Source organism: Solanum verrucosum, unplaced genomic scaffold (assembly GCF_900185275.1).
Source record: "Solanum verrucosum unplaced genomic scaffold, falcon-dt-bn FXZP01000205.1, whole genome shotgun sequence".
Classification (NCBI taxonomy): Eukaryota; Viridiplantae; Streptophyta; class Magnoliopsida; order Solanales; family Solanaceae; genus Solanum; species Solanum verrucosum.
In genome coordinates, this window is record NW_026019950.1 from 1,309,886 (window position 1) to 1,336,535 (window position 26,650).

Sequence of the window (26,650 nt, forward strand, 5' to 3'; positions counted from 1 at the left end):
ATTATACCTATTGTTAAGATAAAGAATCTTATTCCTCTCAGCTCCCTTCTTAAAGCCTAAATATTTCGCTTTCATTCTTATATGTGTTCTTTAATTACTTGTAATTTCAATTTCAATAGCTTGAGTGTTGTAATTATGACTCTGAAGTTAAAAAAAATCATGTTGCAATTCTTATCAATATAGTGAAGAATTCGAATTTGATTAGATTCTATTACGAAAGTCGTATTATTCATAGATTTGAAAAATGGAGTGTGAAACTCGTGCAAAAATCACACACACATTTTTATTTTATTTTATAAAAAATTCAAACAAACATAGCCTTGAAAAATCGTGGGGGCTGCTTCCTACGTGAACCAACACCACCCATTGCTGACTAACTATTACGAATAAATCAACCCTTTAAAATTCGTAATTGTAATTAATATTTGTCCTTGGGCTAACTAATGAACAATATTTATGGATTTTTTCTTTCTGCAAAATATTACTATAAATTAAATTATTAAATTTATAAAAGTCAAAGAATATGCTTTCCCTATTGAGTATATCTCCAAAAAGATGACTACATTGAAAATAATTCTACTTTTTGCGTTGCACTTAATATACTTTCTGTTAGTATATTAAGTGTCGGTGAAAATTAACAAACACGCATTTGAGATGGCACCCGAGAAATGGAATTACATTAGTTCTCGAGTACTAGCTCAAATGTGTGTTTGTTAATTTTCATTTTGACACCTCAACTAATGCTTGTATCTATTAAACACTACTAGTGCTGAACAAAAAATTGACCTCTTTTTTCATGAGGGTTTCTAGTTTCTACATGTTTAAAGAGATGCTTGATGATCTCATTGATTTCCAAGCTGAAAAAGTAATGGTATTGACTATTGAGCCTCAGAACTTTCTTTGGTGGAGTTAATAAGCTAGGGCGTTCTTTCAAACACCCTCTACCGAAAAACTATATAATAGATGTTGAACCCTCTTGGTGAAAATATTGTCTCCACAAACTGGTGGTATGGAAGCAAGAAAAACTTAGAATGCTAAACAAATGACTTCCAATAAATTACTATTATTCATACAAGTCCTTCTGAAAGCATCTTTTAGAGATGCAATCTGCATATCATGACAAGACCATATTATCCAGCTAATGTCCTTTAAAGATCTTGAATGCTTTACAGATTCAGCAGAAACAAGTACAAATATTATAATGCACATATACATGTACTCTTCTTCATGAACTAATACACTGTTTGGGTCAAGAAGATTTGTATCTATTGGATTCACAGCTCTGAAAACATGCTGCAGAACAGAGACCTTTTCTTGACATTTCTACAATTCTTAGTTATAGTATACATAATCATCTCAAAAACATCTTCAAGAGAATAGCTTTCATTCCAAGCCAAAACCTGACATGATCGATAACATCTTTGTGATTGTCAATAGCAGAAGGAAAGGTTACATAACCTGCCTCAAAGAGTAGTTGCCTCTTTAGTGTCAGTTGCATCTACAGGTTCCTTAAATTTTGCCTTTTCACTGAGCTCTTGAAATGCACGAAGAAGATTCTGAAGTCTTGCAACAAACTCAATCAACAAGGATGTAAATGTTGACAGTGATAATGTACTAGCACTTTCAAAAGTTCGTACTTCACGTTCGTTTAAAATCACATCTCCAATAAGTGAAAGCCGTGAAGGCCACATTGTCTGCTGCGCGAATACATCTGCTGAGGAACCCCATTGTGAAGTAGAAAAGTTGACACTTACATTTGGATTAAGAGTATCCATGTGTTTCAATGTGTGAGCAGACCTTAGATGGAGAGTAGCTTCACTAAGGGAATTAATTACCATTGGTTTAGGTTCATTGTCCTTAAGTTCTTGTAGGCGTTCAGGATCTTCAAACTTCTTAGGTCTTTTTGAACTTTCCCAATTCTCTGCATTAACCAAAAGATAAGATTTTTGGTCAATCAACAATTGGAGATCCTCAGCAGCTTCATGAACATCTTTGAGAGGATCTCCAGGGCTTAGTTTCTCCATCTTTTCAACTTTCTCCCCAAGCAGTCGTATCACTTTAGCTCCTTCAGTCCCAACTCTCTTAATCTCCTTCATAAAAGTCCGCCTCAATTCAGATGCTGCCTACAAGAAAGAAAAAAAAATGCACGAAGAGAGCATGAATTTTTTTATCTAAAATCAAGAACCACAACAAGTGCAAACAAGCAATATATATAGCTCCAAAATCAGTTTTATGTATTTTATGCAGCTAGCTGTCACTGATGAATAGACAAAGATTCTTGAATTTTTAGTTTATTTAGAGGAAAAGATACTAAAACGGATATAAACATATATATATATATATATATATATATATATATATATTATGTCTATTAAGTGGAGAACCTAGAAACTGTATTTACAAGATCACTTCCATATCTATGAATGTTGAAGAGAACGTCTTATTGGTCTATAGTAAGACTTAGTAAAACACGACTTTTAAGCTTCATCATTGAACCGATAGCCAAATATAACCCAATTTTAAGATGATGTATGTTTGGACAAAACTCCTTCGAGATTAGAGCATTTCTAAAAAAGCTTGGTGAACTGCCATCACGCTAGATGAAATTTTGTCATGTTACTTAAGTTGAAGCTGACATTAAAGGGTTTTCTATATAAATACTTCTTGAGAAGCTTCCTTCAAACTGTTTAAGTAATAAAAGGATGACACTAGGACAAAAGTCATCTCAACATTTTAAGGATACTTATTTGCGTAAAAGATGATCAAGTTATAACCAAAATGAAAGGGTGTTCAGCTAAGCTGGCAGTTAGAAATGATACACAATTGATAAGATCTGACTAGAGTTATCAAAGGTGAAAAGCACCAAGACCAGTTGGGCCATTTAGTGCAATTAAAGCATGGGATTTAGCAAAGAAAGGTGCTTATGAAGAAAAAAGAGAAGTTACATATGTAATATAAGAAAAAAATTCAACCAGTTCAAATTTCTAATTAAGAAGATATCAAGATGGAGTTCAAAGTTTGGAGTGACTGGTTTTCTTAAGTTAAATTTCTCATTTATTATTCCAGATCATTAACACATTCATTCACATATTTTGTTCGTAATTTATATCACTTTGCTATGCTGGTTATATTCCCGCTATCCGCCCAAGATCCCAAAGAAAGTAGCTTATTTATTACACTAATTATTTAATTCCATAAAATATCCTTAAATTAAGGAGTTGGTGTAGTTGGCCATGCTAGTGGTGATTCTAACCCTCCCTTATGTTTCCTTTCCTGCCATCCTCAAGAAGGAAAAGACTCTTTCTACTGTCCAGCTAGTGCTTCCCTCTTAAAGACAGAGTCCACGGATGTATTAAGGGCCTAAGGTGTTTGTATTAAGGGCCAAACGTCCAACCTAAGAGTTAACCAGCTTCAAGGTTTAAGCACTCCTAAAGTGGGGTCTATCGGAAACAACCTCTCTACCCTTATAAGGTAGGGGTAAGGGGTAAGGTTGCGTACACCTCCTTTCCCAAACCCCACTTGTGGGATTTCACTAGGTATGTTGTTGTATTTATCAAACAATCCAGTGGCATGGTGTTAATCTTTGTGAAGGGCACAAAGGTCGATATTTGACTACTACGTAAAATTACAAAAAAAAAAGGAGAAAACTCTGAACATTTTATGAAATATATAAAGCAAACCAAAACTGTAGTTCCAAGGTTGAGTTTTTATCCCCAAAGCCAAATAGGTTAGTCAAACAAATGAGACCTGTCAATTACTTAACTAACTAATCTGATATGTCAACATTCTGAAAATTAGTACTGAAGAATCAATTGAGTTTTCATCTGATTAAAAATTAATTAATAGTTCTGCGCACACCTTTTGTGTTTTACCACAGAGGGAGTGCAAACCCCTTAACAGGTACTAACTTTAGCATAGTTCCTATGTGTCTACCATATCCTAATTATGGTTATGTGGAACTGCACCCAAAAGGTGTGGTCTAGCGGTTAATATAGTGGGTGAAAACCTTGGAGACTAGGGTTCAACCCCAGCAGAGACAAAAAAAGGTTAGGTGATTTCTTTCCATCTTCCTAAACCTTGGTGGCAACGTTACCAAGTAGCAGGTACTCGGTGGAATAATAGAGGTGAGCAAACCCCAACACCACCATTATCAAAAAAATAAAAAGGTTACGTAGAACGGCACACGTCGAGTATGCTGATTAATTCAAGTACATCTCTCCTATACATATGCTGATTAATTCAAGTACATCTCTCCTATACATATGCTGATTAATTTAAGTACTTATCGACTATACATCTAAAATATTCCTATTGATTAATGATTATTCAAGCTGCCTAATTCTATAACAGACTAAAAACGAAAAAAGAAAGAAAGTAACTGGCAGGTATGAGTTAGGCTTCAAACGTATGGAATATAAAATAACAAAAAAATCTGTGCAGCATATTGCTTTACGCTAAGTTTGAGTTTTTTAGAAAAAGCTATACCTGTATTTCCGAAAGAATACATCCATGCATTGCCATTATCATGAAAGCACAGTGTCGTAGTGCACCACTGACTCTAGTATATTCACCCCAAGGATATTTGAGCATTCTGTATCGTCCATGAGGGGGTTCCCACACAGCAAAAGCTAACTGAACCAAGATACCAAAATTAGCAACCCAAGAAAACAGATTTTGTTCCACCATCCCTAATGAATGTCCAAATTCTTCTTTTTTCTCTTTCCATCCAAAATATTGTAAAGCTACACTATAAGTTACACGTGCTCTACCTTTATTCTTTGATTTCTTTGATACACAAAACTTATCAGCCTCAACTATTAGTTATATGTGCTCTACCTTTATTCTTTGATTTATTAGTATACAAAACTTACTAACCTCCACATGATACCCATTTAAAGTTGAACACTTTCAGACCTTAGGATAATATAGTGCCAGATGGGACATTCAACTTGGAATGGAGGAAATACAACATATTCACAGTTAAGCATCAATAAACATAGAATTACCAGAGAAGCTTCTTGGCTGGTGGACTCTACAGCAGTCCTGTAACCACTGTAGATAGGATCATCAGATGCCTGGTAAAGAAGAATTTTTGATGGTATCCTATCGTATTCAAGACATTGCAAATAGTCATTGACACAACCTAAAAAAGAAGCATGGCAGATATCAGTCAAGCATATCATGTTTATGTTATCCCAAGACAACCTAAAGATAAGAGATGAAAGAATCTTTACCTTCCAAAGAAGTAGCGACGCCCTTAAAGTTTTTCACCACCAATTTGTGCAAATCTTCACCAGCCCAAATAGGGAAGATGCATATATTTATAACCAAACAAACAGCAGCTCCAACCCCAATAAGTAACAATCGAGAAACAGCTGTCTTTACAAAATCCGAAGTCCCCGATACTAGCACTATACAATATGTCAATAAGAAAACCCGGAATCCATATTCATATTCCTTCAGTGGAGGAAACAATTTCATATAAGTTGCGCAGAACCCTGAGTGAAAGAGAGAAAGGTAGAGATGAGAGTAGGATAGAAGTGATTTACCGGATATATATATATACACACACGCATATTTTCACCAAAAGGTACAAGGAATTAGAAAGAGAAAGCAAAAGAGAGAGAGAGAGTATGGTATATATTATAGGAAAAGTACAGATTAGGATATCATAGTATGTATTAGCCTTGGAACATATAATCATATATAGTAAATGCCATTATTAGCTTTTATATCATGTAGTAAGCAAGCAAACTCTTCCTCTCAATGTCCCATTTAACGCTTAGATATGATAGAAGAAGAAAAATGGTGATTCTGGCTGTGATATTGATGCATAAGGCACATGGGAGGTAAGATAAACTGAAAAAACCTTTCCTTTCCTTTGGAACAATTGTTATAGATGTGTGATTTTCTTGAAATCTGAATTAATGCAACGTTCTTCAGTAAGCTATTGAACCTAAGCATTTTATTAAGGATACTAGACTGATTTATTCTTCTTTTATGAAGTTGGAACCCGAGGGGCATATATGTGTCAAGAGGTTCACTCAATTCAAGAGTGGAGAACTATGCCTTTGTCTACATAGTTTCATTGATGCTTTAGATGCGCCTAATATAGGTGCTTATTTTGAGGAGATAATAGTTCAGATTCCTTTCATCTTTTCGTTCTCCAGTTTACTGTTCATGTCACCCAATTGCCAGGCTGGAAGAAGACCCTCTCTGTATTTCTTTCCTTGTTCCATTTGTGCTACTAATCACCTATAGTTTGAAATCCTTCTAATCCAATATTCCGAAAATATATATATATATATATATATAGTCCAAGAAGAAATTGAAAACCCTCGAATCCTAAAATCAAAATTATATGAAGAAGCAAGTTCACGCCTTTCTGCATAAGCAGCTGTTCATACCATGATTATGAAAATTTGGCCTTTTGCCCCCTTCAATATTCTGAAGTCACGAAACCTATTCAGAGAACAAATTAAGTAACAGTTCGCATTGCATTGAACAGTTGAAAGATTGAAGCCTAATTCACAGAAGGATGCGAATTAAGTGCTCTAGTTGCATCAAATTTAGAAACTTGATATATGGTTCAACTTTCATTTTCTGTCCAATTTGGCTTTTGTTTTTACATTTATTAACTTATATAGTCAACGTATTTATAGTTTCTAGCTAGATCTAATTGATTCTCACTTCACTTTTTCAATCTCTAAGCTAATGAAGAGAAGCAGAAAAAACAAGACAAAATGAATACATAACCTTTTTCATCATGATTCATACATAAACACAATCATAAAACTTGAAGTATACTAAAACTCTAAAAATTGAATCCGAACCTGCAATAAATACACTGATCACAATCAAAATCTCTCGAAATCCTCCAGCCATAATAGACAGTTCAGCAATGCCCAAAGCTAATCCTCCAGCAGAAAATGTCCCCAAAGCCCTGTTAAATCCTTTGTTAAGCGTTGCACCTACACATTTAAGTTATAATAATCTCAAATTAGCAATAACCCTTTTCTTCCATCAATCCAAAAAACATAAAAGAAACTGCAAAATTGATACATAAAAACAAATTTTAGGAGATCCCCTCGTTAGCTCAGTTGGTTGGCTACCCGAACTACATGAACTTTCACCTTATTGGTCAGGTTTCGATTCACCGCCTTGTAATCAATCTACTCCCTTATTTTCCTTCTCCTACCCCAATTTTCTTTTCTTTTTTTCAATTTTTTTCAAAAAAAAAAGAAATTTTCTTAGAATTAAAATAGTTCAGTTGGTTGATTGTAACTATTGAACTTTCAACGGATTGGATTCAATTCAACATCTTGTAATCACTTCCGGTATTTCCCCTTCCCTACCCCAAATCAAAAAAGAAGAAGAAGACGAGATTTTCGCATACCTATGCTGAATTCAAAAACGACGACAACAGTAAGAATCGCCCAAATGGAGTGACTACCAATATAGGGTATGGGTTCTTTGAAGAAAATGAGAATCGAAACAAGGGCAAGAGCAAAACCCACTTTAGCAGAAAAGACAATCTTCCTCGGATCACTACGACCCATTTTAACTGCTTTACTTGCAGCTTGTTTGACATTGTTACAGTACTCAGAAACTCGATAACGAATACGTTCTAGAAAGTTCTCGTTTCCTGTAAAAGAACCACCACCACCTACACTCAAGTCTGAATAACCTTTTCTGAGTAGTAACAATCTTTCTTTGCTTGTTTCATGAAAGCTCTGCTTCAATGAACCCAGATATGCATTTCCTGCTGCCATTTTTTATTTTTTTTTGGATCAAAATTGTTAGAGAAATTGATGAAGAAGTTGCATGATTCTTATATGGTGTATAATCTGATCTGAATTTGACTAAATTATTGAGATTCTTTTTTGTTTTCTGTCGTCAACTGGATCTCAAGATTGGATGCATTTGGTCTCTGTTTTTTCACAAAAATCATTTTTTCTTCCCCAATTTTTCATTTTTCAACTATTAGTACTATTTGTATTAAATTCCGACTAATAACTTGAGTTATTTATATGATGTTAGATGCATTGTATTGTATTTATTTTGTTAAAATTAAATGATGTGATTGTTTGATTATCTGATTGAATTTTATTGTATCGTTAAATTGTAAAAAGTCTTATTTTATTTCACTAATGTATTTGATCTCTGTTTTTCACGAAACAAATCAATTTTTCTTCCCTAGTTTTTTCATTTTTCAACCATTACTCATATTTGTATTAAAATCCGATTACTAACTTGAGTTATTTATACGATCGTTAGATGTATTGTATTTATTTATTTTGTTATATTTAAATGAAGTGGTTGTTTGATTATCCGATTGAATTTTATTGTATCGTTAAATTGTAAAAAGTCTATTTTATTTACGATGAATTTGGTGTATGCTTTGATTATTTATTAATTTAATCGTTCAACTTTTTAATAATAATTTTATTTTGTATTCTAATGTCTTTTTAATAATATTGTAAGTTAATTTTTTAAATTGATATGTGATATTATATAGTGATAGAAAAATGATATAATCTACTAAAATATTATATTTATTAAAATAATATTACAAAATGGAATTTGAATTTAATTCATCTCGAAAAGCTAACTTAAGAGAAAGGATTATTCAACTCAGATAAAGAGTCCAAAGACACTCCATCCATCTTCAATGTAAGATTCTTTCATTCATCATCCCTCATGCCTAAACAAATCGTGCGATATTAGTGTATGCACGATCAGACATTGTGGAAGATTCAATATCGAAGGCTCGACTTTAATATTTAAGTAGCTTTACGTCTGACAGAATTGACAACTCCAACAATTAGCTAAAAAAAAAAAAATTATCCAAAATTATATTTAAAAATTCAAGTCACCTTCGGTGTGAAATTCTTTATTTATCAAATATAATATAAGATGAAACAACACGTAACAATCATCCAAACAAGTTATAATTGTAACTAATTTCTTGATCAATTACATAAAAATAAATTCTATTTTTATATATCTTTTCTACTTGCTTAGACTTTACTATTTGTTTTTCCTTTCTATTTACTTCTCTTTTTCTTTGTAAAGAATATTTGTCAATTGTCACGCCATATAGTAGCATGCTTTATTTGGAAAAAATATTATCTCCACTAAAAAATCATATCAAATTACTAAATATTAAAATATAAATATCTGTAATTATAACTAGTACTTTAACAAAATGAATAATAATAATAATAATAATAATAATAATAATAAGGTTTTGTAAGTCAATGAGCAACCGCCAATATAAGGATAACTAATAATTAATCCTCATTTAATAATGATAATGATATCATTTTCTATTAAATCATTAAAAAGCTGAAGTCAATAAGTAGGCCGGTTGCTTTTACAAAGTTGCACGTAGCATTTTGGTTTCTCTATTTGAATAAAATAAAAAGAAATACTATGAGTAGTTTTAATATCCTAAAATAAACTTTGGAAAACATTTTCAACCATAATTTTCTATAGTTTTAGAATATGAATAAAAAAATGAAGTAATTATATTTATTGTATAACAACTTTTAGTGGTAGACCATTTGCTTTTACTAATTATTATTTTTCACCCAGTGTCCGGAAACCCATATTAGAGTTCCGACTAAATTCGAATCGCATATTGCAGGGCCCATTTTGGGGGTGACGCTTCCAACAGAATTTTCTCTATACCCAGGGCTCGAACCCGAGACCTCTGATTAAGGGTAAAGTACTCTCACCAGTGCACCACAACCCATGTTGGTTGCTTTTACTAGTTGGTCTACCTGTAGAGGCGGGGATAAAGCTAGAGAGACAAAATAGAATTTATTCAAATTTTCTTCGTTAACTTTTTTTTTATGCATAAGGTCAATTTGACTTTTATGAATCTCAAAGCATGACTTAGTGATCGACGAGGTCAAAATTCCCCAAAGGTTGTGTGACCAATTCTAAATTATTTGCTTTATTTTTTTTAAAACTTATTTTAATTTTTTTTTTGTCTGGTATTGTAGTTATCCATAGCTTTCAACTATTTTTTTTTTGTATTTCATCCGGTGTCCGGATCCCATATTGGAGCTCCGACTATATCCGGATCGCGCTCTGCAGGGCCCATTTGGGGGTGGCGCTCCCAACATGATTTTCTCCATACCCAGAACTCGAACCTGAGACCTCTGGTTAAGGGTGAAGTACTCCCACTAATGCATTACAACCCATGTTAGTATAGCTTTCAACTATTGAAGTACCATTTTTCATAGTATTTATTTTCCATCAATAGAAGTAAGGCACATTACTTATTTCTTTTTCTGGTTTGGTTGTTGCTCATAGCTTTCAGTTATTCAAGTGTCATTTGTTAGGAGAAAGTACATAATCACATTAACTTTAGAATCATATATACTAATCCACTTTATATTGTGAAATAATTATATATTATCTCACTAATTAATAATTTTGTATAGATTTCAAGTCAGATACGTCACTTCTTAAGATTTCTCCTTTCTTTCTCTCACTCATATGTATTTTTAGTAAGGCACATTACTTATTTCTTTTTCTGGTTTGGTTGTTGCTCATAGCTTTCAGTTATTCAAGTGCCATTTGTTAGGAGAAACCGAGAAAGTACATAATCACATTAACATTAGAATCATATATACTAATCCACTTTATATTGTGAAATAATTATATATTATCTCACTAATTAATAATTTTGTATAGATTTCAAGTCAGATACGTCACTTTTTAAGATTTCTCCTTTCTTTCTCTCACTCATATGTATTTTTAGTACCAAATAAATTCTGAAACAAATAATCGAAACTTTCCAAAAAAAAGTTACGATTCAAAACAAAACTAAATCAATTGCCAAAGTACATTAAAAAAAGTTATTGACATATAAAATTAAGTATTAGAAAATATTTTTGAGTCATTTATAATATATTAAGGGAATTTCTAATCTAATAGGTAAAAGGAGGTGTAAATTTGAATTATTTTTAATAAGTTAAGAGCATTTTTGATTCATTAGATGGAAGCAAACCCAAATTTGATCCAATAGGTGAGATGACCAGTGGCGGAAGGCTAGAACTCGCGACCTCAAGGAACTTTCACAACACTTTAACTAGACTAAACCTTCAACTTGTTTTAAGAGATGTCAATACTTGTATATATATTTATTAAACCAAAATTTTAGCTCTATATACAATGTAATTTTCCATTTTCTAAATTACTCTTATTTCAAAGGATGATGGAGCAAGATAAAAGTAGGAAATAATGTGAAAAATAACATGATAAGGCGAAATAAAATTAGTCTTTTCCCTTCGCTGCCTTACCCAATTTATCATCCTACAATCTTTTCGTGCTTATTTTATATTTTGATTTTGTTTAATAAAAATCCTACCTTCATCGTTGTCTAAAGGCCCATATTCCCCCTTTATTGGTGATATGAGATAGCGACTAATAAGTTGATAGAGCTAACTTCATAAATGTTTGTGTATCTCATAATTGAATCTTCATGATTTATTTCAATTTTATGTGCCTTCTGGCCATCGGAATTGACCACAAAAAGAGGTTCACATTATTTGACATATTCATTTAGGGATAAAATTGAAATTTTATTGAGAATCGAAAAGTGCAATAATATCATAGTATTCTCTCAATTTAGCTTCATAAGACTAACTTCTACTGTTATTGATAATATTACGCTTATATCAATTTCGTTTTATCATATTTATTATTGATTTGAAAAACATCAAACTATAATATAGTAATTAGTTTGTTGTTTTAAAAGAAAATACTTTTTTGTTAGTTGATTTTGTAACAACCAACAAAGCACTGGAAGGAAGAGAAAGTCATGGTCATGGGCATCTCCCTGGCACTTACATCTTCAGTGTCCTTTCAAATTGCAATAGATATAACTAACCAAAAAAACCGACAAACCAAGTCAAATCGGAAAAAAATAATTGACTAATGATTTGGTTTGGTTTTAACTTGAAAAATAAAAGTCAAACTGAAACTAAACAAAATAGAGCAAAACAGCAAACAAGAAGAATATGAAAAAAGAACTGAGAAAGATCAATGGGCATGTCCTGTCAAAGTTTGCTTCTCTTTGACCACACAAAAGGGGACTGGTTTTCATATGAGCAATATATAAAACATGGCCCAAAACTAGGTATAACGGCACATTTAGCGCGTTTTCTCCCTGCCTAACATTTAATTCTACTCTCTATCTCCAAGAATAACCTGCAGGCTGCAGCTACATACATGCCTACATAGATAACACGGCGACTTCACATTCCAACCGTTGCATGTAGAGCATGATCAGGTTTCTGCACGGCAACACAAGTGCTGTAGAGAGGTAATAACTTACAAGCAAGCAGAGATTCCTTGAGCTCATGCCCTTGAGGCTTTCTAAAGCTCCTCTAATTCAACCTTAAACACGGGCAAGACTCTCATGGGATCAATATATCAGGTTGACAACCTCTAGTTAGGGGCCACATGTGTGTCTTGAGCCTCGTTAATGAGAACTACATAAGAGTGACTCTGCGAGAAAAAGCAAATCAATCAATTCCTTAATGTACAAGAATAGTTGTTGAGTGGATCAAATTTTTTGCAGAAGACTTGGAAGCAAAGTTGGAATGCATGTAATATATAACAATGATGAAATGTGAGTCTTTGTTGAAGAAGATTTGGGTATATTTGTAGGGTCAGAGTGGGGGAGGGTGCTGAACCAGTGGGGAAACTTACTGAGAGGAGTTCCGGATATTGTTTAATTAATCAGACAGCAATAGAGAACGTCTGAAGGGAAAACTGTTATATGATTTTGTTAGGTTAGCTGATTGAACTTCCCTTGCAACTCTGGAATTGTTTGAAGTTTTGTGATCTCCTCTTGATTAAACTTGCATTCGCCGTGACACTGACACCTCCACATGCTCCTTCCTCAGTCAGCTATTTACACCGTTCATCCTAAGAAAAGAATGTCTCTCAGACTATATTCTGGAATTTGACATGCAATAGAACTCGGGATTTATGGAACTTTTGATCCCACAGAGGACAAGAGCATCAATTTCTCAGGCAACGCCATCATTTTGCAGGACCAGACACCCTGACAAATTTGTTCATCCTGAAGCTTTTTGTATTCCTCCTCTTTGTGACAGCAGTACTCTTCAACTTGGCTAACTTTTCCCTTCTCCCCTCAATGTCAGCTTGAATAACTTTTTCCCTCTTCTCATTTGACAGCAAAGCAAGCCTTGCAAACTTCCTCGGGTTTACTGGCCCAAGCCTTTCATTAATTTCCTTGAAAGCAGGAACAAGGCCACGCCTAATAAAACATCCTTCAATAAGCTGCATTGAGTTCATCTCCGGAAGGCTAGGCCTATTTTTCAACTCAAGATCTAAGCAAAATGGGGAATCTTTCAACCACATTCTTAAGGAATGAGCTTTTGCAACAAGTATTCCAGTCCGAGTTTTACAAGGTAGAAATGGAGAACCCATCTCCCAAAGGTATGCTTTCACTGTACTATTTAAAGAAACTCTGTTGTAGTCAGATTTACCAGTAATCAGTACGACGGATTTGGGAGATTCAGGAAAGCCCTCCAAGGATGCATCCTGCAGAAACAGTAAGATTATGTCAAGCTCTGTTCACTTTGGGCTACCTTCAGGAAACTTTGACAACAACGGCAAAGTCATCAAAAGGATCTTATAAAGCAACACAACAAAAACAAAGTACAACAAATATATATTAAGCATGGACATAAATAAATAAATATTTGTTAGTTCATTAAGCTATGCTACAACTATAATGCAACAAGACTTCGATTTATCCCCTCAAAGAACAAAAACGGAATTTTGTCAATGTTAAGTTTGTTAGATATAGCTGTAGGGATCGGCTAATAAGATCAGTGCATTTAATCACAACTCAAGTTTTATGATGCTGCAATTAAGCAATTTTGTTTTGAACTCATCAATATGAATCAGCAGAGAGGAGCTAGTTCACAAATCCCCTAATTGAAAAAGAAATCTTTATATAGAAAATATGGAGCTTTAAAGAGCTTGAACATGTATTCTTCCTTTGGGATACGGTCATGGAATATAAGCTTCTAAAGGAAAACATTGCCTGCATATGGTCAAGCCATAATGTGAGACCAACAAGAGCAGCACCCGCAGACAGCTTCCTGAAGTCACCCCCCCAATCCTTGTCAGCCACTCTGCAGAATAAGGTGAACATCAATTAGATAAAAATGCAAAAATAGTAAAGCTTCAAAAATAAGATTGTCATGAAATGCATGTCACAATCTTGACGTCCATGTAAAGATTTAAGCAGACCCTCCTTGATCTTAGTTTTGATGCAACATTCACAAGTAGCAACTTTAAACAGGATCTTCAATAGAGAGACAAAAAATAAGATCAAGGAGGGTCTGCTTAATTCGTTACATGGACATCAAGATTGTGACATGCATTTCATGACAATCTTTAAATTGAAACTTAGTTTTGATGCAGCATTCAGAAGTATGCAATAACCCCAAAGAAAAGCTGCAATCCTAGGCTAGTGAAACCTTAACTATCCTACCTCAGTGTGTGATTCCTGGGGGTTAATCACTTAGAACCCAAGTTTCTTGACCCCCACACAGAGGGAGGGGGGGAATCGAGTTCCAGCGGTGTATAATGCACCATTTGGTAGTGTAATGGTTACCTAAGAAACCCTTATCCAATAGTAAGTCTACAGCCGCAATTCCAGCAGGAATTTGAGTCTGATTTCAAGAGAACTCCTAAAGGATTTGAGGAGAACTGGAGAAAGGAAGATGCAAAAACTGGCATTTTAATCTTTCAAAGAGACAATTATGAACAACATATTCAACAAATGATATCAGATTCTTCGAGTAAGAGGTGCAAATCAAACCAAATTTCATCTGGAAGATCCCTGTGCATTCCATTAAAAAAAATACAAAAGAAATGACAAAAAGATTAAATCAAGAGGTTTCCAGATGCCATGCAGTTTTTAAAAGTGGGATATCTAAGCTATACATCAAATACACCACGATTACAAGTATAGATCTCCCTATTATGTTGCAAGCCAAGTCAATGTACCTGAAAATATCATTATGGTAAATGCTCCTTTTAATAGCCAGCTGAAAAACCCATGAGGCTGTGGCACGGAGTTCAAAAGCCCATAACAGATCTTCCAAAGCATTTACAAAATTCAATGCTGCTTTATCCTCTGCGGTTTCAATTTGCTCCAGGTACAGGTCTAAGTCCAACACCAGAGACTCTGAATTCTCTGTTAGAAACCTGCAATTATGAGACAAACAGTTAATTGAAGTGAGAAATGGAAGAATATAGCAAACCCATCCCTCAAAAGACACCCACACACCCACAAAATAGAAGTTTTTGAAGAGAGAAAAGAAAATTAAATTCAAATTGTGCCTGATAGGAAGATTAAAGCCAGCATCAGCGACAGCATTTAAAAGAGTTTTGGCTTCAGTAATGTATTCGCATAAACTAGCGGCCCGGATAAAGCAAGTCCATATCCTGTGATCTGGTTCTAGACCTTCCCCAATCATCTCCTTGAGCTTCAAAAGGCCAGTATCATAATCTCTGCTCTTGAGATACGCATCAATAACAGAGCCATACTGTAGAGTACTGAGATTTACACCATTTGACTTTAGACTATTCAGCACTTTCTCAGCTTCCATTGGATGGCCTGAAGTACCATATGAAGTCATCAGCAAATGCATCGTAGCATCAGATGGTTCAATCCCTGATTCCTTCATCTTCTCTATTAGCTTTTCAGCCTTGGAATGATTTCCAGAGGTTCTATACATTTTCATCATTAAGTGATAAAAAGAACGATCGAGGTTATGTCCTTCTGACCTCAGGCTTTCGAAGAGTTCTTCAGCTTGTTCCAGCATCAGCTCCTTACAAAATGCAGCAATCAGGCTTTTATAAGTGTCTCTCTCAGGGAATAGACCCAGCCTTTTCATCTCATTCACTAACAAAAGAGATTCATGAGGTCTACGATCTCTACAGTACATTATTATCAAAGTATTGTAAGTATCCAAATCTGGTTTGAGTCCAGCTTCTTGAATTCTCTGGTATATGTGCACTGTCTTCTTGAAATCTTCAATTCTAGTATATAACTTGAGCATTGAATTCCATATTGAAAGATCTGGCTTGAATCCAGCTTCCTCCATTTCAGAAAGCATGGCTTCAGCATCCCTCACTTGTTTAGTTCTGGACAGTAACCCAATTATAACTCTATAAAGATGCATGGTAGGTAAATATCCAGCAGCTCTCATTCCATGGTAAATTTTCTTCACTTCAAATACGTTACCAGCTTGAGCAAATGCCTCAAGCATCAAAAGAATGGAACTCTTACTAATCTTAAAACCCATATCTTGCAGTTCCTGGATCAGAACATACAGCTCGTTTAATCTGCCATCAACAATTAATGCTTGCATGAGATTGTTTATGGTATCCACTGTTGGGGATGGACCATTTCTCATCATGGTATTGAAAACAGCTCTAGCTTTCTCATAGAAACCACTTAAAGCATAAGCTTGTATTAATGCATTATAAGCCGTCCTTCCCACAACACCATACCGATGTTCTATAGTTGCCACAATACTCTCTGCCTTTTCAACTATTTTGAGCTTACCATATGCTTCAATAAGACTTACATGAAATGAGATGTCCCCAAGGAGCATACCATTTGCTTCCACCTGGTCAATCAAATAATGTGCTGTTTCTGGAAAACCCATCTTGCAGTAAATGACAGTGATTATCCCGCAAATATCCTGAGAAGGTTTTACACCCTTGGCCCTCATATCAGAAAATATCTGAGAAGCTTCAGCAAACAGTTCAGCCTCCTCGCAACACTTGATGAGGGACTCATACACAGAAATACTGAATGTATATGAATCACCTGTCTCGTGGTATTCATCCAATGCAGCATTCAAATTTTGAGCTTTGCAGTTAATAATTATTGAGGCATCAGTTATAAGTTTCTTGGACATGGACCTGGAATCATGCTCTTTCACAAAATTTAGCAATTCTATAGCTTCTGAGATCTTCCCAGATGAACTGTATGAACCCAAAATAGATAACAGGTCATCATGATTAAATTCAGAACCCTCCTCAATGACTAATCTCAACATTTTGGCTGCAAAGTCATAGCATTCACCCTTAATAAGTAGAGATGAAATGGATTGCGGACCCAAATTACCCAATTCTTTCAAGTCCTTAATCACAATCTGGATATTTTCTTCTTCATTTGCTCTTCCAAGAGATCGGAGCATAAATTCATATAGAGCAAGATCAGGCGTGAATCCATTGCGCACCATGTCATGATACAACAACATTGCTTTCTTGGTCTCACCAAACCTCAGAGTCATGTCTAGCATCACTGTGTAAGCCAGGTGATCCGGATGAATTCCAGAACGTACCATGCAGTCGAACATATCTTCTGCGTCAACCCTCTTCCCTGCCTTTGCATAACCACAAATCAAGGCACTGTAAGTTCTCACTGTTGGCTTTATCCCTGCATTCAGCATCTCAGACATCACTTTTGAAGCCTCTGCCATTTTATTGTCTTTCCCTAGTGAGTCAATAAGAATTGTATATGTAATTACATCAGGGCTTCGACCAGAAGATGTCATGTCATTGTAGACTTGCAATGCAAGGTCATGCCGACCCTGTTTCCCATACATGTCAATGATGGTATTATAAGTCATTTCGTCCTTCCCAAAACCCATGTTCACCATCTCTTCGCAGATTTCTTTAACCTTCTCAATATTCCCCTGCCTAGCAAATGCATGGAGCAGTGAATTATATGTCACTGCATCTGGATAAAAGCCATTTGCCTCCAGTTCATTGAACAGCCTTGCAGCCTCACCATCCATTCCACATCTCCCAAAAACTGAAATCATAGCATTATACGTCCACAAATCAGGTTGGCATCTATGACTTTCCATATCATTAAAAACTTTTACAGCTTCCTCAACATTTGATTCGCGTGAACAAGCACTAATCAGAGTGTTATAAGTTATTATGTCAGGTTGAGTGCCCGAACTCCTTACTTCATCAAGAAGTTCAATTGCCAGGTTTGGTGTCATAGGGCCTGATTTGAGACGCGCATTAATCAAAGTATTAAAACTCACAAGATCTGGCTCAAGCCCGCGCTCATGCATTAATTCAAGTAACTGTTGAACCCGGGAAAACCTCCCATTTCTAGCGTAAACACCCATCATTGAATTATATACTTGAACTGTGTTTCCAATACTTTGCTCTGCCCGCATAAAGATCTCCACAGCCAATGCTTCCTGGTTGGCCTTGCCCAGCACAGCAAGTATTGTTGCAAGCATCCGGGCATTCGGAGAATACCAATTTCGAAGATTCAACCATTCAAAAACCTCCAATGCCCTTTGCCAACTAGATTGACCAACCCATTTCACCACAAAGCAAAAATCAGTAGGGGTCATTTGCACCATCTTTTCATCCAACACATCAGCTACAAACTCCTCAGATTTCAGCCCCAAAATCTTATCAGTTAAAAATTGTACCCTCTGACGCCAATCTTTCGCCCTCTTGAGAGCAAGTTTCGTCATTTTCTTCGCCCTAGTCCTGCTGGGTCTACCCAAAACCTCTTGGGTTTCATCATTCAGTTGAAACCCATTTGAGTTCAACGACTCCTCTCCCTTCTCCATTCCTCTTCCCTCATAACAACCCACATTCCCATCACTTCCCGAATCAAATTCAACATCTTTTACAGACGGGACGGCAACAGATAACGGGGAGGGCTGTGAACTTTGATGGGTGTCAGTGAATTTCAAGTGGGGCCATCTAGAGGATGGAGAAGCTCTGGTATATGTAAATTTCTTGGGAGTATTATCTCGCTCTTCACTAACAGTAGAACTAGTAGTAGCAGAATTTGAGGAATCTATAGAGCAAGAACAAAAAGAGGGTTTTCGGGTTACCTTTGATTTTGCTGTTGAGTTGAACTGCGGCGGAGCAATACTTAGCAGCGCCGTAGATGCCGCCATGCCCCTAAGAAATTGCCTTGGGGAAGAATTGAAGCTAGTAGAGAGCTCTCTTGTTTGTATTTGCTGTTATAGAAATTGACAAAGATATTTGTTGTTGTTTTTTGGCGGGTTGTTTATCATATATCTCACACTTATTATACGGATTTGCTCATTAGGCAAAGAGAGGGAAAGTTGGAATTCGGTTACTCGATTAATAGTTATTATTTTTAGGAAAAAAAAAAAATTTATCTAATCTTTTTCAATTTAGCTAAGCTTGATTGGAAAGTCGTTCAGAAAGTTTTAAGTATTTTGAATTTGTTATTTTAAAAAAAAGAAGAGAAATAGACTAGAAAGTCGTAGGGTGAACGCGTTGTATTTGAGGTCTTATGTGATAAGAAGGTAAAGTCAAAATTTAAAACACAAGCTTTATAGAGTGATAGTTAGACTGACTAAGTTGTATAGGGCAAAGTATTAACTAGTCAAAAATTCTTATTTTTAAAAGTCGAAAATTACGGAAATGAGCATGTTCTAATAGGTGTAAGGGCATATTAGGAGAGATAGAATTAGATATGAAGATATCAAAACAATTTGGGAGACTTGGTGGAGGACAAAATACGAAAAGTGAAATGAGATGGTTCATACGTGTGAAGAGGATCTCAGTGTGGAGGTGTGAGAGATTGGTTATGGATAATTTTATGTGAGGTAGGAATAGATCGAAAAAAATATAGAGGAGAAATGATTAGACATGACATGAAGCAGCTCCAACTTACCAAGAACACGACTTTAGATTTTTAAAAAATAGATAAAGCATTAAGATAGAGGTTAGTGGATAGCAATATATTGTCTTGCTATCCATTCATACGGGTAGTATTGCTCTCATAGGTTTTGGTCCTTTTTATAATTTCTGTTAATATTATTTGTTGTCTTATAGTTTGACTATTATGTTATATTATTGTAGTTACTGATTTTTTTGTATTTTTATTACTTTTTCTTTTCCTTTTTCTAATTAAACTATTTTGGATTATATTTTTTCTTGAATCAGGGGTCTTTTGGATACAACTTCTTTATCGTTGAGGTAGGAAAAGTATGCGTACACCTTAATCTCTTCGTACTCCATTTTGTGAAATTATATTGAATATATTGGCATAATTTTCTTCAACAAAAAAATGTCTTTTTAGTTTAATAATACTATTATTTTAGTAATCATATAAAAATTAACTCTAGAACTAAAAACTCTATGAAAATAGTTTTTCGCATTTCTCGTTCCATTTTTTTATCCAAATTTAACCCCAAAATTTCCAGTTTCACTTAAGTATACTCCTTGTTAATATATCCTCATAAAAACAAAAAAGAATGGTTATAAGGGTCTTCGATTACCGGGAAAATGTTCATACTCCTTGTTATAACAATGTTGTTTTTTTTTATTTTATCAGACTACTAATTACGAACTTAACTTAAGTTCTTGAGTCTATCATAAAAAAGTTTCTTTATCAGATTACTAACTTCATTAAGTTCTTGAATGTATTTGCAACATTGTACATGTTCCATTTGAACCCTCAATTCTTTGACAAGCAAGAACAAATCAGTTTGACAATGACCAACGAGGGTTGTGATGGAGTGGTAAGTACTCCTTCATTCTTAACCAAGAAGTCTCGCATTCGAGCCCCTTGGATAAAAGAATTTGACAATGACATAACAATCTATAAATTTTACCAAGTTGATTTTACACTTGACCAACTCCTGTTCTGCAATAGTGAGTGCAGTCAAAGTATCACATAGTTCACCCTCCAAGTAGGGTGAGCACAAACACCGGAAAATTGAAATCGAATTAATTTAATTTTTCAATGTTTCGATTCGACTTCAATGTTCCCTTTTTGGAACTTCGATTTTTTCAGTTCCGTGTAAGGGTCACGTTTTTTCAGTGCACCGAAAAATTGAAATTTTATTAACTAAATTTAAAATTATATATTTTGTTTGAGGCAAATATTAAAAGATGATTGATTAAAAATTTAAAAATTCAAAATATAAAGTGATTTGTTTTGTTATAGTAACTTATAAATATATAACCATGTTAACTGGAATCGGCCAGAAGGGCCATTTAATTACGTGATAAAACTTATGTTATATTAGGAGTATTTGACAAGTACAATCTTCTAGTATAGATACTTTTCTATTCTTTGAAGATTATAAAGCTAAGTAAATAATAGTTATGTATTTAACAGTTATTAGATGCCATTTGATTGTTATCAATTCTCACGTCCCTGTTGTAGAATAATTAAGTGAATTTCGTACGAGGAACGTGTAAGATAGACAAATAATACTTCCTGCGCCCATATGACATATTTAATTAGTTTATGTCTAGGGTTATATATATATATATATATATATATATATATATATATATATATATATATATATATATAAAAATTTAGGACCCGTTTGACCATAGATTTTTCAAGTAATATTTGGGGAAAAATTTGGCAAATAGTGTTTGTTCATACAATTTGTCATTATTCGGCAAATATTTTTGGCAAATATATATCCCAAATTCCCAAATACTAGTTCTTTTTAGTATTTGGGTCAGATCTCATTATTTGGGATCTTTTAAAAATTGAAATTTTACACCAAACTTTTATCTTTTACAAAAACATTCTCTATAGTAGTTGTTTGCGTTGTATTACATAATTTTGTACGTGAACACCATAGTAGTGATGAAATATTCAGTGAATATGAAAGTATTGATATGGTTGTTGATGAAAATTATGAACAATCGGCTCAGGTAACAAAGTCATGTGCTTTGTCTACTTCACGATGTATGGAATGATGCTTGTTGCACTCACTCCAAACTACCACATTGCTCCAGTGTCATGGACACTACTTGCTATTTGTTGCAACGAAGATTCAATTGACTTGTAATACAAACTTATGGTTAGTTTTGATAGTTTTTAAAACTTATAGGTATAAATCATATTTTTCTAAAAAAATGAAATATGTTTTTCAAATACTATGACCAAACACATTGTGAAATTTCACTCAAATAGTATTTGAAAATCTATGGCCAAACGCTAGCTTAAAATCGTGATTCAATCTTTCCCATCCTATAATTCATTATCTTTGGTCCCAGAGGGAACAAGAGTGCAATAAGATAGGAAGTTACATGAAAAAGCAGAATAGGGACAAAGTATTGGAGAGTAGGGACAGGTGGAGTAACAGATAATGGGCTTGCCGTAGTGGTACGGGACTCTATAGGATAGATGAGTGATGTGGATATGACTATCATTTATTATAGGGAAAATAGTTATGAACCGATAAAGTTGGATATTTTGGAGGCCCAATTGCTAAAGTGCATTTCCCTATCTTGGTTAGCTTCAATTTTGGATTAATCTCATCTTTTTCTCAAGTTGATGCCATTGGCACAGCTATATACGTAACTAATCACTTTCCCAATTCCAAATGATAAAGACTTTGAAAGTAACGTAATACTCTGAAAGCAAAAAGTTCATCATCAGCAGTTACGTAGCAGTGGTAAAAGACACCCATATTACATTACCATATGAACGAACCTTCAAAAGCAGTGCAGCTTTTAATACCTTATTAGTCTATACTGCACCTTAAAACTAAACTAGAGACTCGCATAAACACAAACAAACAGCTTTACTTGTACCCAATATATATAGTTATAAAGCAAGTTTACTCAAGTACGTGAAATTAATTAAGCATGGGCTTCTCCAAGTCCTCGAGAGGGCGGAAGAATGTCTTCTGCTCCAAAATAGATTCAGCAGTAGCACCAGTGGCGGGTGGGGAGTGAAAGCCACGTTCCGCGCCAGCAGAATCAGTTGCTGCTGGCCCAAACACCCCAGTTTGTGGGTGAGGAGCCCAGTATTTTTCTGATTGCGGCTCTATCACTTCATCAGGCACAACCGAATCGCGCACATGATCCTCCGGGTTCTTGTCGTACACTGATGTCTGCACTCCCCTCCTGTGTACAACAATCAATCAATTACTTATTAATTCAATCAACAATGTATAGGTACAAGATACATATTAGGCCTTGGAATTATATATCTCACTCCAAAATTTAATTAATTTAGTGCCCAAATGTCAGGTCTACTCACGTGATTATGTCGGGTTCCTCCTAATAAAGAACTTGAAACCAACCAATTAACTTTAATTATAAGTACGGCAAAGTTGGAAATCTGATATTGGTATCTATAACTAGTCATGACTAGTTTCATTGTATTTCTAGCTCCTGTTTGATTATAGATTTTGAAATTTATGCGCAAACAATAGCTCAACTACTGTACGTGGGGCATAGCATAATTATTGATCATGGTGGTGGATACAGGTCCCATTCCCCAACCCCCACCAAGAAGGAACAGTGTCAACCATCAATCATCAGCAATATTGTTGCTTCAAAAAAGGCAAAATAACTCCAGCCCTACATGTCTAATCAAGAGCTTCTATCTACTCCCTCCGTTTAAAAAAGAATGTCTTAGTTTGACTTGGAATGAAATTTAAGAAAAGAAAGAAGATTTTTAAATCTTGTGATTTAAAATTAAAGTAATGTCAAATATACCAAAATGCCCTTTAATCTTGTGGTCTTAAACATGTCATGTAAAAAATTAAAGTTAAAGTGTTGCCAAAAAAAGAAAAGGGGTCATTCTTTTTGAACAGACTAAAAAGGAAATGAGTCATTTTTTTTTAAACGGATGGAGTAATATTTTTATCTTTCATCTTTGGTTTTATATGGGTCCCTAAAGGTTCACCTACAGACCTACACCTACTCACCTATTCTTTTCTTAACTTCCCAAGCTTCTATGAGATCAGGTTAGACGGTTACATCTTTACATCTAACTTTTTTCTTTTTCTAATAAATGCTAATCGTCATCTAACCGTGAAATACATGCAAATGGAGTAATAAATTTCGTAATTTTGGAAAAGATTAACGGTTCAGATCAATTGTAACATGTGTGTGTTAGGCTCAGGGAACATTATCTGTGCCAGAAATTTTTATTAGTGGGTGAGACGTCCTTATCCGATACGCACTCCACTTCAGCACGCATTACATTGCTTTGATAAACAAGGAAGAAAAAAACGTGACTGACAGAAGTATGCCTAAAATAATGCTTTGGTGAAAATAACATGATTCAGCATCAGTGTTTCTGGAAATACATTAAACAGGAAAGAAATCAGAACAGAAAATCGCCAGATCAGAGAGACGAATACACTTCTAACTTTCCGGGAAAAAAAGCATATGCCATGACAAATCGGATCAAAAAATCTCAGCTAGCTAGCTAGAAGACGTGTACAGTTGCTAGATCTGGAAAAAACAAACTAAAACTGGTAAAATACAACGTTTAGCTCTACAAGTTGTAAATCTAATTGAAATGATCTCGTATTTGATCGGTAATACCAAATACTGGAAATCATAAAGATTCTTCATGCTTACTCTTGCTCAATGGAATCACTAAATTTGAGGATCAAGATCAGAGAGAGAAAGGAGCATCGTAAACTCCGAGCATTGTTTGACCAACAAATTCATCCATCACAGAACTTAGCAGAGTACAAAAGGATCGCATAATTTTCTCAGAAATTAAGCAAAAATCACAAAATACTACTTGTAGTAAACAAAGATCGAACATTAAGCTCATCTATACGAATAAATGCAGTAGAAAGCAAACACTGTACACTGAATAGGTACACCAAAACTGCTAACGCAAAACGGTAAAAGGACAAAACAACATTCACAGAGATCAAATTTAGAACCATACCTTCCAGAGAGGGAAGGTGAATTAGCAGTGGTTCGAGCACTTGCGTAGTTGATCTGGTTAACAACACGCTTCCCCAAGCTCACGAGTCCACGGCCCTGCAAATTGGCGGCCATACAATACACACTAAGGAAGAAGAAGAAGAAAAAAATGGAGTTTCTGAAGAGAATCTGAAAATTCACAGAGATAAAGAGCAAAGCCCCTATGTGATGATGATCACACTCTTTGCCTGTCTCCCCCTTTTTTTATAGTGAAAAAAATGAGCTGCATTTCTCTTTCGCACCTACCCCAGTATAACGGCGTACAACTTCCGTTTCATTTAACGGCAATCTGTACGTTAACAGAATATCCAATTCTTAATACCTTTTTAATTCTGTCGCTTAATGGAATTATGGATCTTTAAAATGATTCTGGGTATCTTTGATTATACTGACTTTCAATCGTTCACTATTTTAAAAATAATTTTTTACTTTTAACATATCAAGGTTAATAAGTATTTAATTATTTATTCTTCAAATTCTTTTTTAAGACCTAATAGTTAACATTGATGAATTTGGACACATTATTTCTGAAGGTGAATGTAAAATCTGGACAAATAAAAATTAACTGAGGGATTAAATAATTTGATTAATTAAAGGAAAAGTGGTTTCGTAATCTTGATGTACGACAAGGACACCGTTACCTCCGTTTCGACGTTAAGTTATCATTGTCGCAAAAAGGAGTCGGTATTTTGTTGACTATCTTACCCTTGAATGGTCCCAGTACTCTTGTTGCCAAGTGTTAACATTATCTAGAATTAACACGCGGTTTTTTAGTGTGGGGAGAAGATAAAATTGTCAAACAAGTTTTACAGAAAATATCAAAATAGTCCCTCATGTTTATGGTTAGTTCAAATTAGTCGTTTAAGTATGTTATTGAATAGTTTAATCTTTTAAATTTGTCAAAATGAACACTTTTAGTCTCTACAGATACTTTACGTAATACAAACTATTTCTATTATATTTGATGAAAACTATAAAAAAAAAAAAGGGAGGAAAAGAATAAAAAATACCCCTTAACTTTCATTTATTTATTAGCTTCGCCATTTGTCATACTATTTGACTATTTATAGTTTTACCATCATAAAATGTATCATTCATATTCCTTATAAAAATTCTAATAAGATCAAGTGCAGGTAAATTAGATAGATGCGGATTAGATTAGGGTGCTGAATTTTTTTATTTTCAGGCATAAAAATCTGATTCAGGGTTTTCCATCTAACAAGAGGTATGAATAATAAGTTTGTAACGATAGTGCTATAAACAGGCAGACAATATGACGAAGGGCAAAATTCGCTAAGAAATGAAAAATGAGGGATAATTTTTAACCCTTTCTCCAGAAAAATTGCAAAAACTCACATTTGCACATTTGAAATTGCATACTATGCAACTTTTACTCCCTCTATTTTTTTTAATGCTCAATATATCGTATTGCGATTTTTTGAATTATAGGTGCTCCATTTTATTGTCAGTAAAGGTCAAACTTAACTTAAATATGCTCTCGATAGATAAGATAGGTATCTATACATTGATAAGAAATATTTGAATTCTGGAGAAGAGAGGAATCGTGATGGTCCCCACGGACATTTGATATTTTCATTTTTTAAATTTAATTTATTTATTTGCATTTCATCTCAAATCCAACCGATAAAGTTTGCTAAAATATTTGTATGAAACAATAATGCTCTCTTTTAGAAAATTTAAAAGAATAAAATTTATTTAGAACTGTTCATTTTGAACCTATCACAATTATATAGGGACACATTAGTCTTTTTCTAACAATTTTTTATTTATTTCTTCTTTTATATTAATTTTATTTGCTTCCTTAAATGGTGCGAACAGAATA

At 34.3% G+C, this 26,650-nt stretch overlaps 3 protein-coding genes across 4 annotated transcripts; all 3 read right to left on the minus strand.

The window, feature by feature from the left end:
- Positions 1-1,268: 1,268 nt before the first annotated feature.
- Positions 1,269-7,951, minus strand: LOC125813936 (aluminum-activated malate transporter 4-like). Its single transcript, XM_049493416.1, has 6 exons — positions 7,397-7,951; positions 6,834-6,971; positions 5,235-5,498; positions 5,007-5,143; positions 4,486-4,632; positions 1,269-2,123 (listed from the first exon to the last, which is right to left on the minus strand). The coding sequence occupies exons 1-6, from the start codon at positions 7,770-7,772 to the stop codon at positions 1,464-1,466; spliced, it is 1,722 nt and encodes a 573-aa protein (XP_049349373.1). The 5' UTR covers positions 7,773-7,951; the 3' UTR covers positions 1,269-1,463.
- A 4,584-nt stretch (positions 7,952-12,535) lies between these two features.
- Positions 12,536-19,106, minus strand: LOC125813926 (pentatricopeptide repeat-containing protein At3g18110, chloroplastic). Of its 2 annotated transcripts, XM_049493404.1 has the most exons (4): positions 15,406-19,106; positions 15,070-15,270; positions 14,099-14,189; positions 12,536-13,590 (listed from the first exon to the last, which is right to left on the minus strand). In XM_049493404.1, exons 1-4 carry the CDS (start codon positions 19,017-19,019, stop codon positions 13,066-13,068), a joined length of 4,431 nt encoding a protein of 1,476 aa, XP_049349361.1. In that variant the 5' UTR covers positions 19,020-19,106; the 3' UTR covers positions 12,536-13,065. The 2 variants fall into 2 exon arrangements, with proteins under 2 accessions (XP_049349361.1, XP_049349362.1); XM_049493405.1 differs by lacking the exons at positions 12,536-13,590; positions 14,099-14,189 and adding an exon at positions 14,631-14,750.
- Positions 19,107-22,522: 3,416 nt separating this feature from the next.
- Positions 22,523-25,001, minus strand: LOC125813955 (late embryogenesis abundant protein At5g17165-like). The gene is made up of 2 exons (XM_049493436.1): positions 24,770-25,001; positions 22,523-22,977 (listed from the first exon to the last, which is right to left on the minus strand). The coding sequence occupies exons 1-2, from the start codon at positions 24,880-24,882 to the stop codon at positions 22,707-22,709; spliced, it is 384 nt and encodes a 127-aa protein (XP_049349393.1). The 5' UTR covers positions 24,883-25,001; the 3' UTR covers positions 22,523-22,706.
- Between the last annotated feature and the right edge of the window lie 1,649 nt (positions 25,002-26,650).

Bases quoted from the DNA above. Each gene is read 5' to 3' on its own strand.
- LOC125813936 (XM_049493416.1), bottom strand. From the start codon at position 7,772: ATGGCAGCAGGAAATGCATATCTGGGTTCATTGAAGCAGAGCTTTCAT. The intron at 5,144-5,234 runs GTAAAGATTCTT...CTTCTTTTTTAG, and splicing joins CGTCGCTACTTCTTTGGAAG to GTTGTGTCAATGACTATTTG. The intron at 2,124-4,485 runs GTATAGCTTTTT...TCTTTCTTGTAG, and splicing joins GTATTCTTTCGGAAATACAG to GCAGCATCTGAATTGAGGCG.
- LOC125813926 (XM_049493404.1), bottom strand. From the start codon at position 19,019: ATGGCGGCATCTACGGCGCTGCTAAGTATTGCTCCGCCGCAGTTCAAC. The intron at 15,271-15,405 runs GCACAATTTGAA...TCATAATTGCAG, and splicing joins GGCTTTAATCTTCCTATCAG to GTTTCTAACAGAGAATTCAG. The intron at 13,591-14,098 runs GCAATGTTTTCC...CTGTTTCTGCAG, and splicing joins TATGGCTTGACCATATGCAG to GATGCATCCTTGGAGGGCTT.
- LOC125813955 (XM_049493436.1), bottom strand. From the start codon at position 24,882: ATGGCCGCCAATTTGCAGGGCCGTGGACTCGTGAGCTTGGGGAAGCGT. The intron at 22,978-24,769 runs GTATGGTTCTAA...TGTTGTACACAG, and splicing joins TCACCTTCCCTCTCTGGAAG to GAGGGGAGTGCAGACATCAG.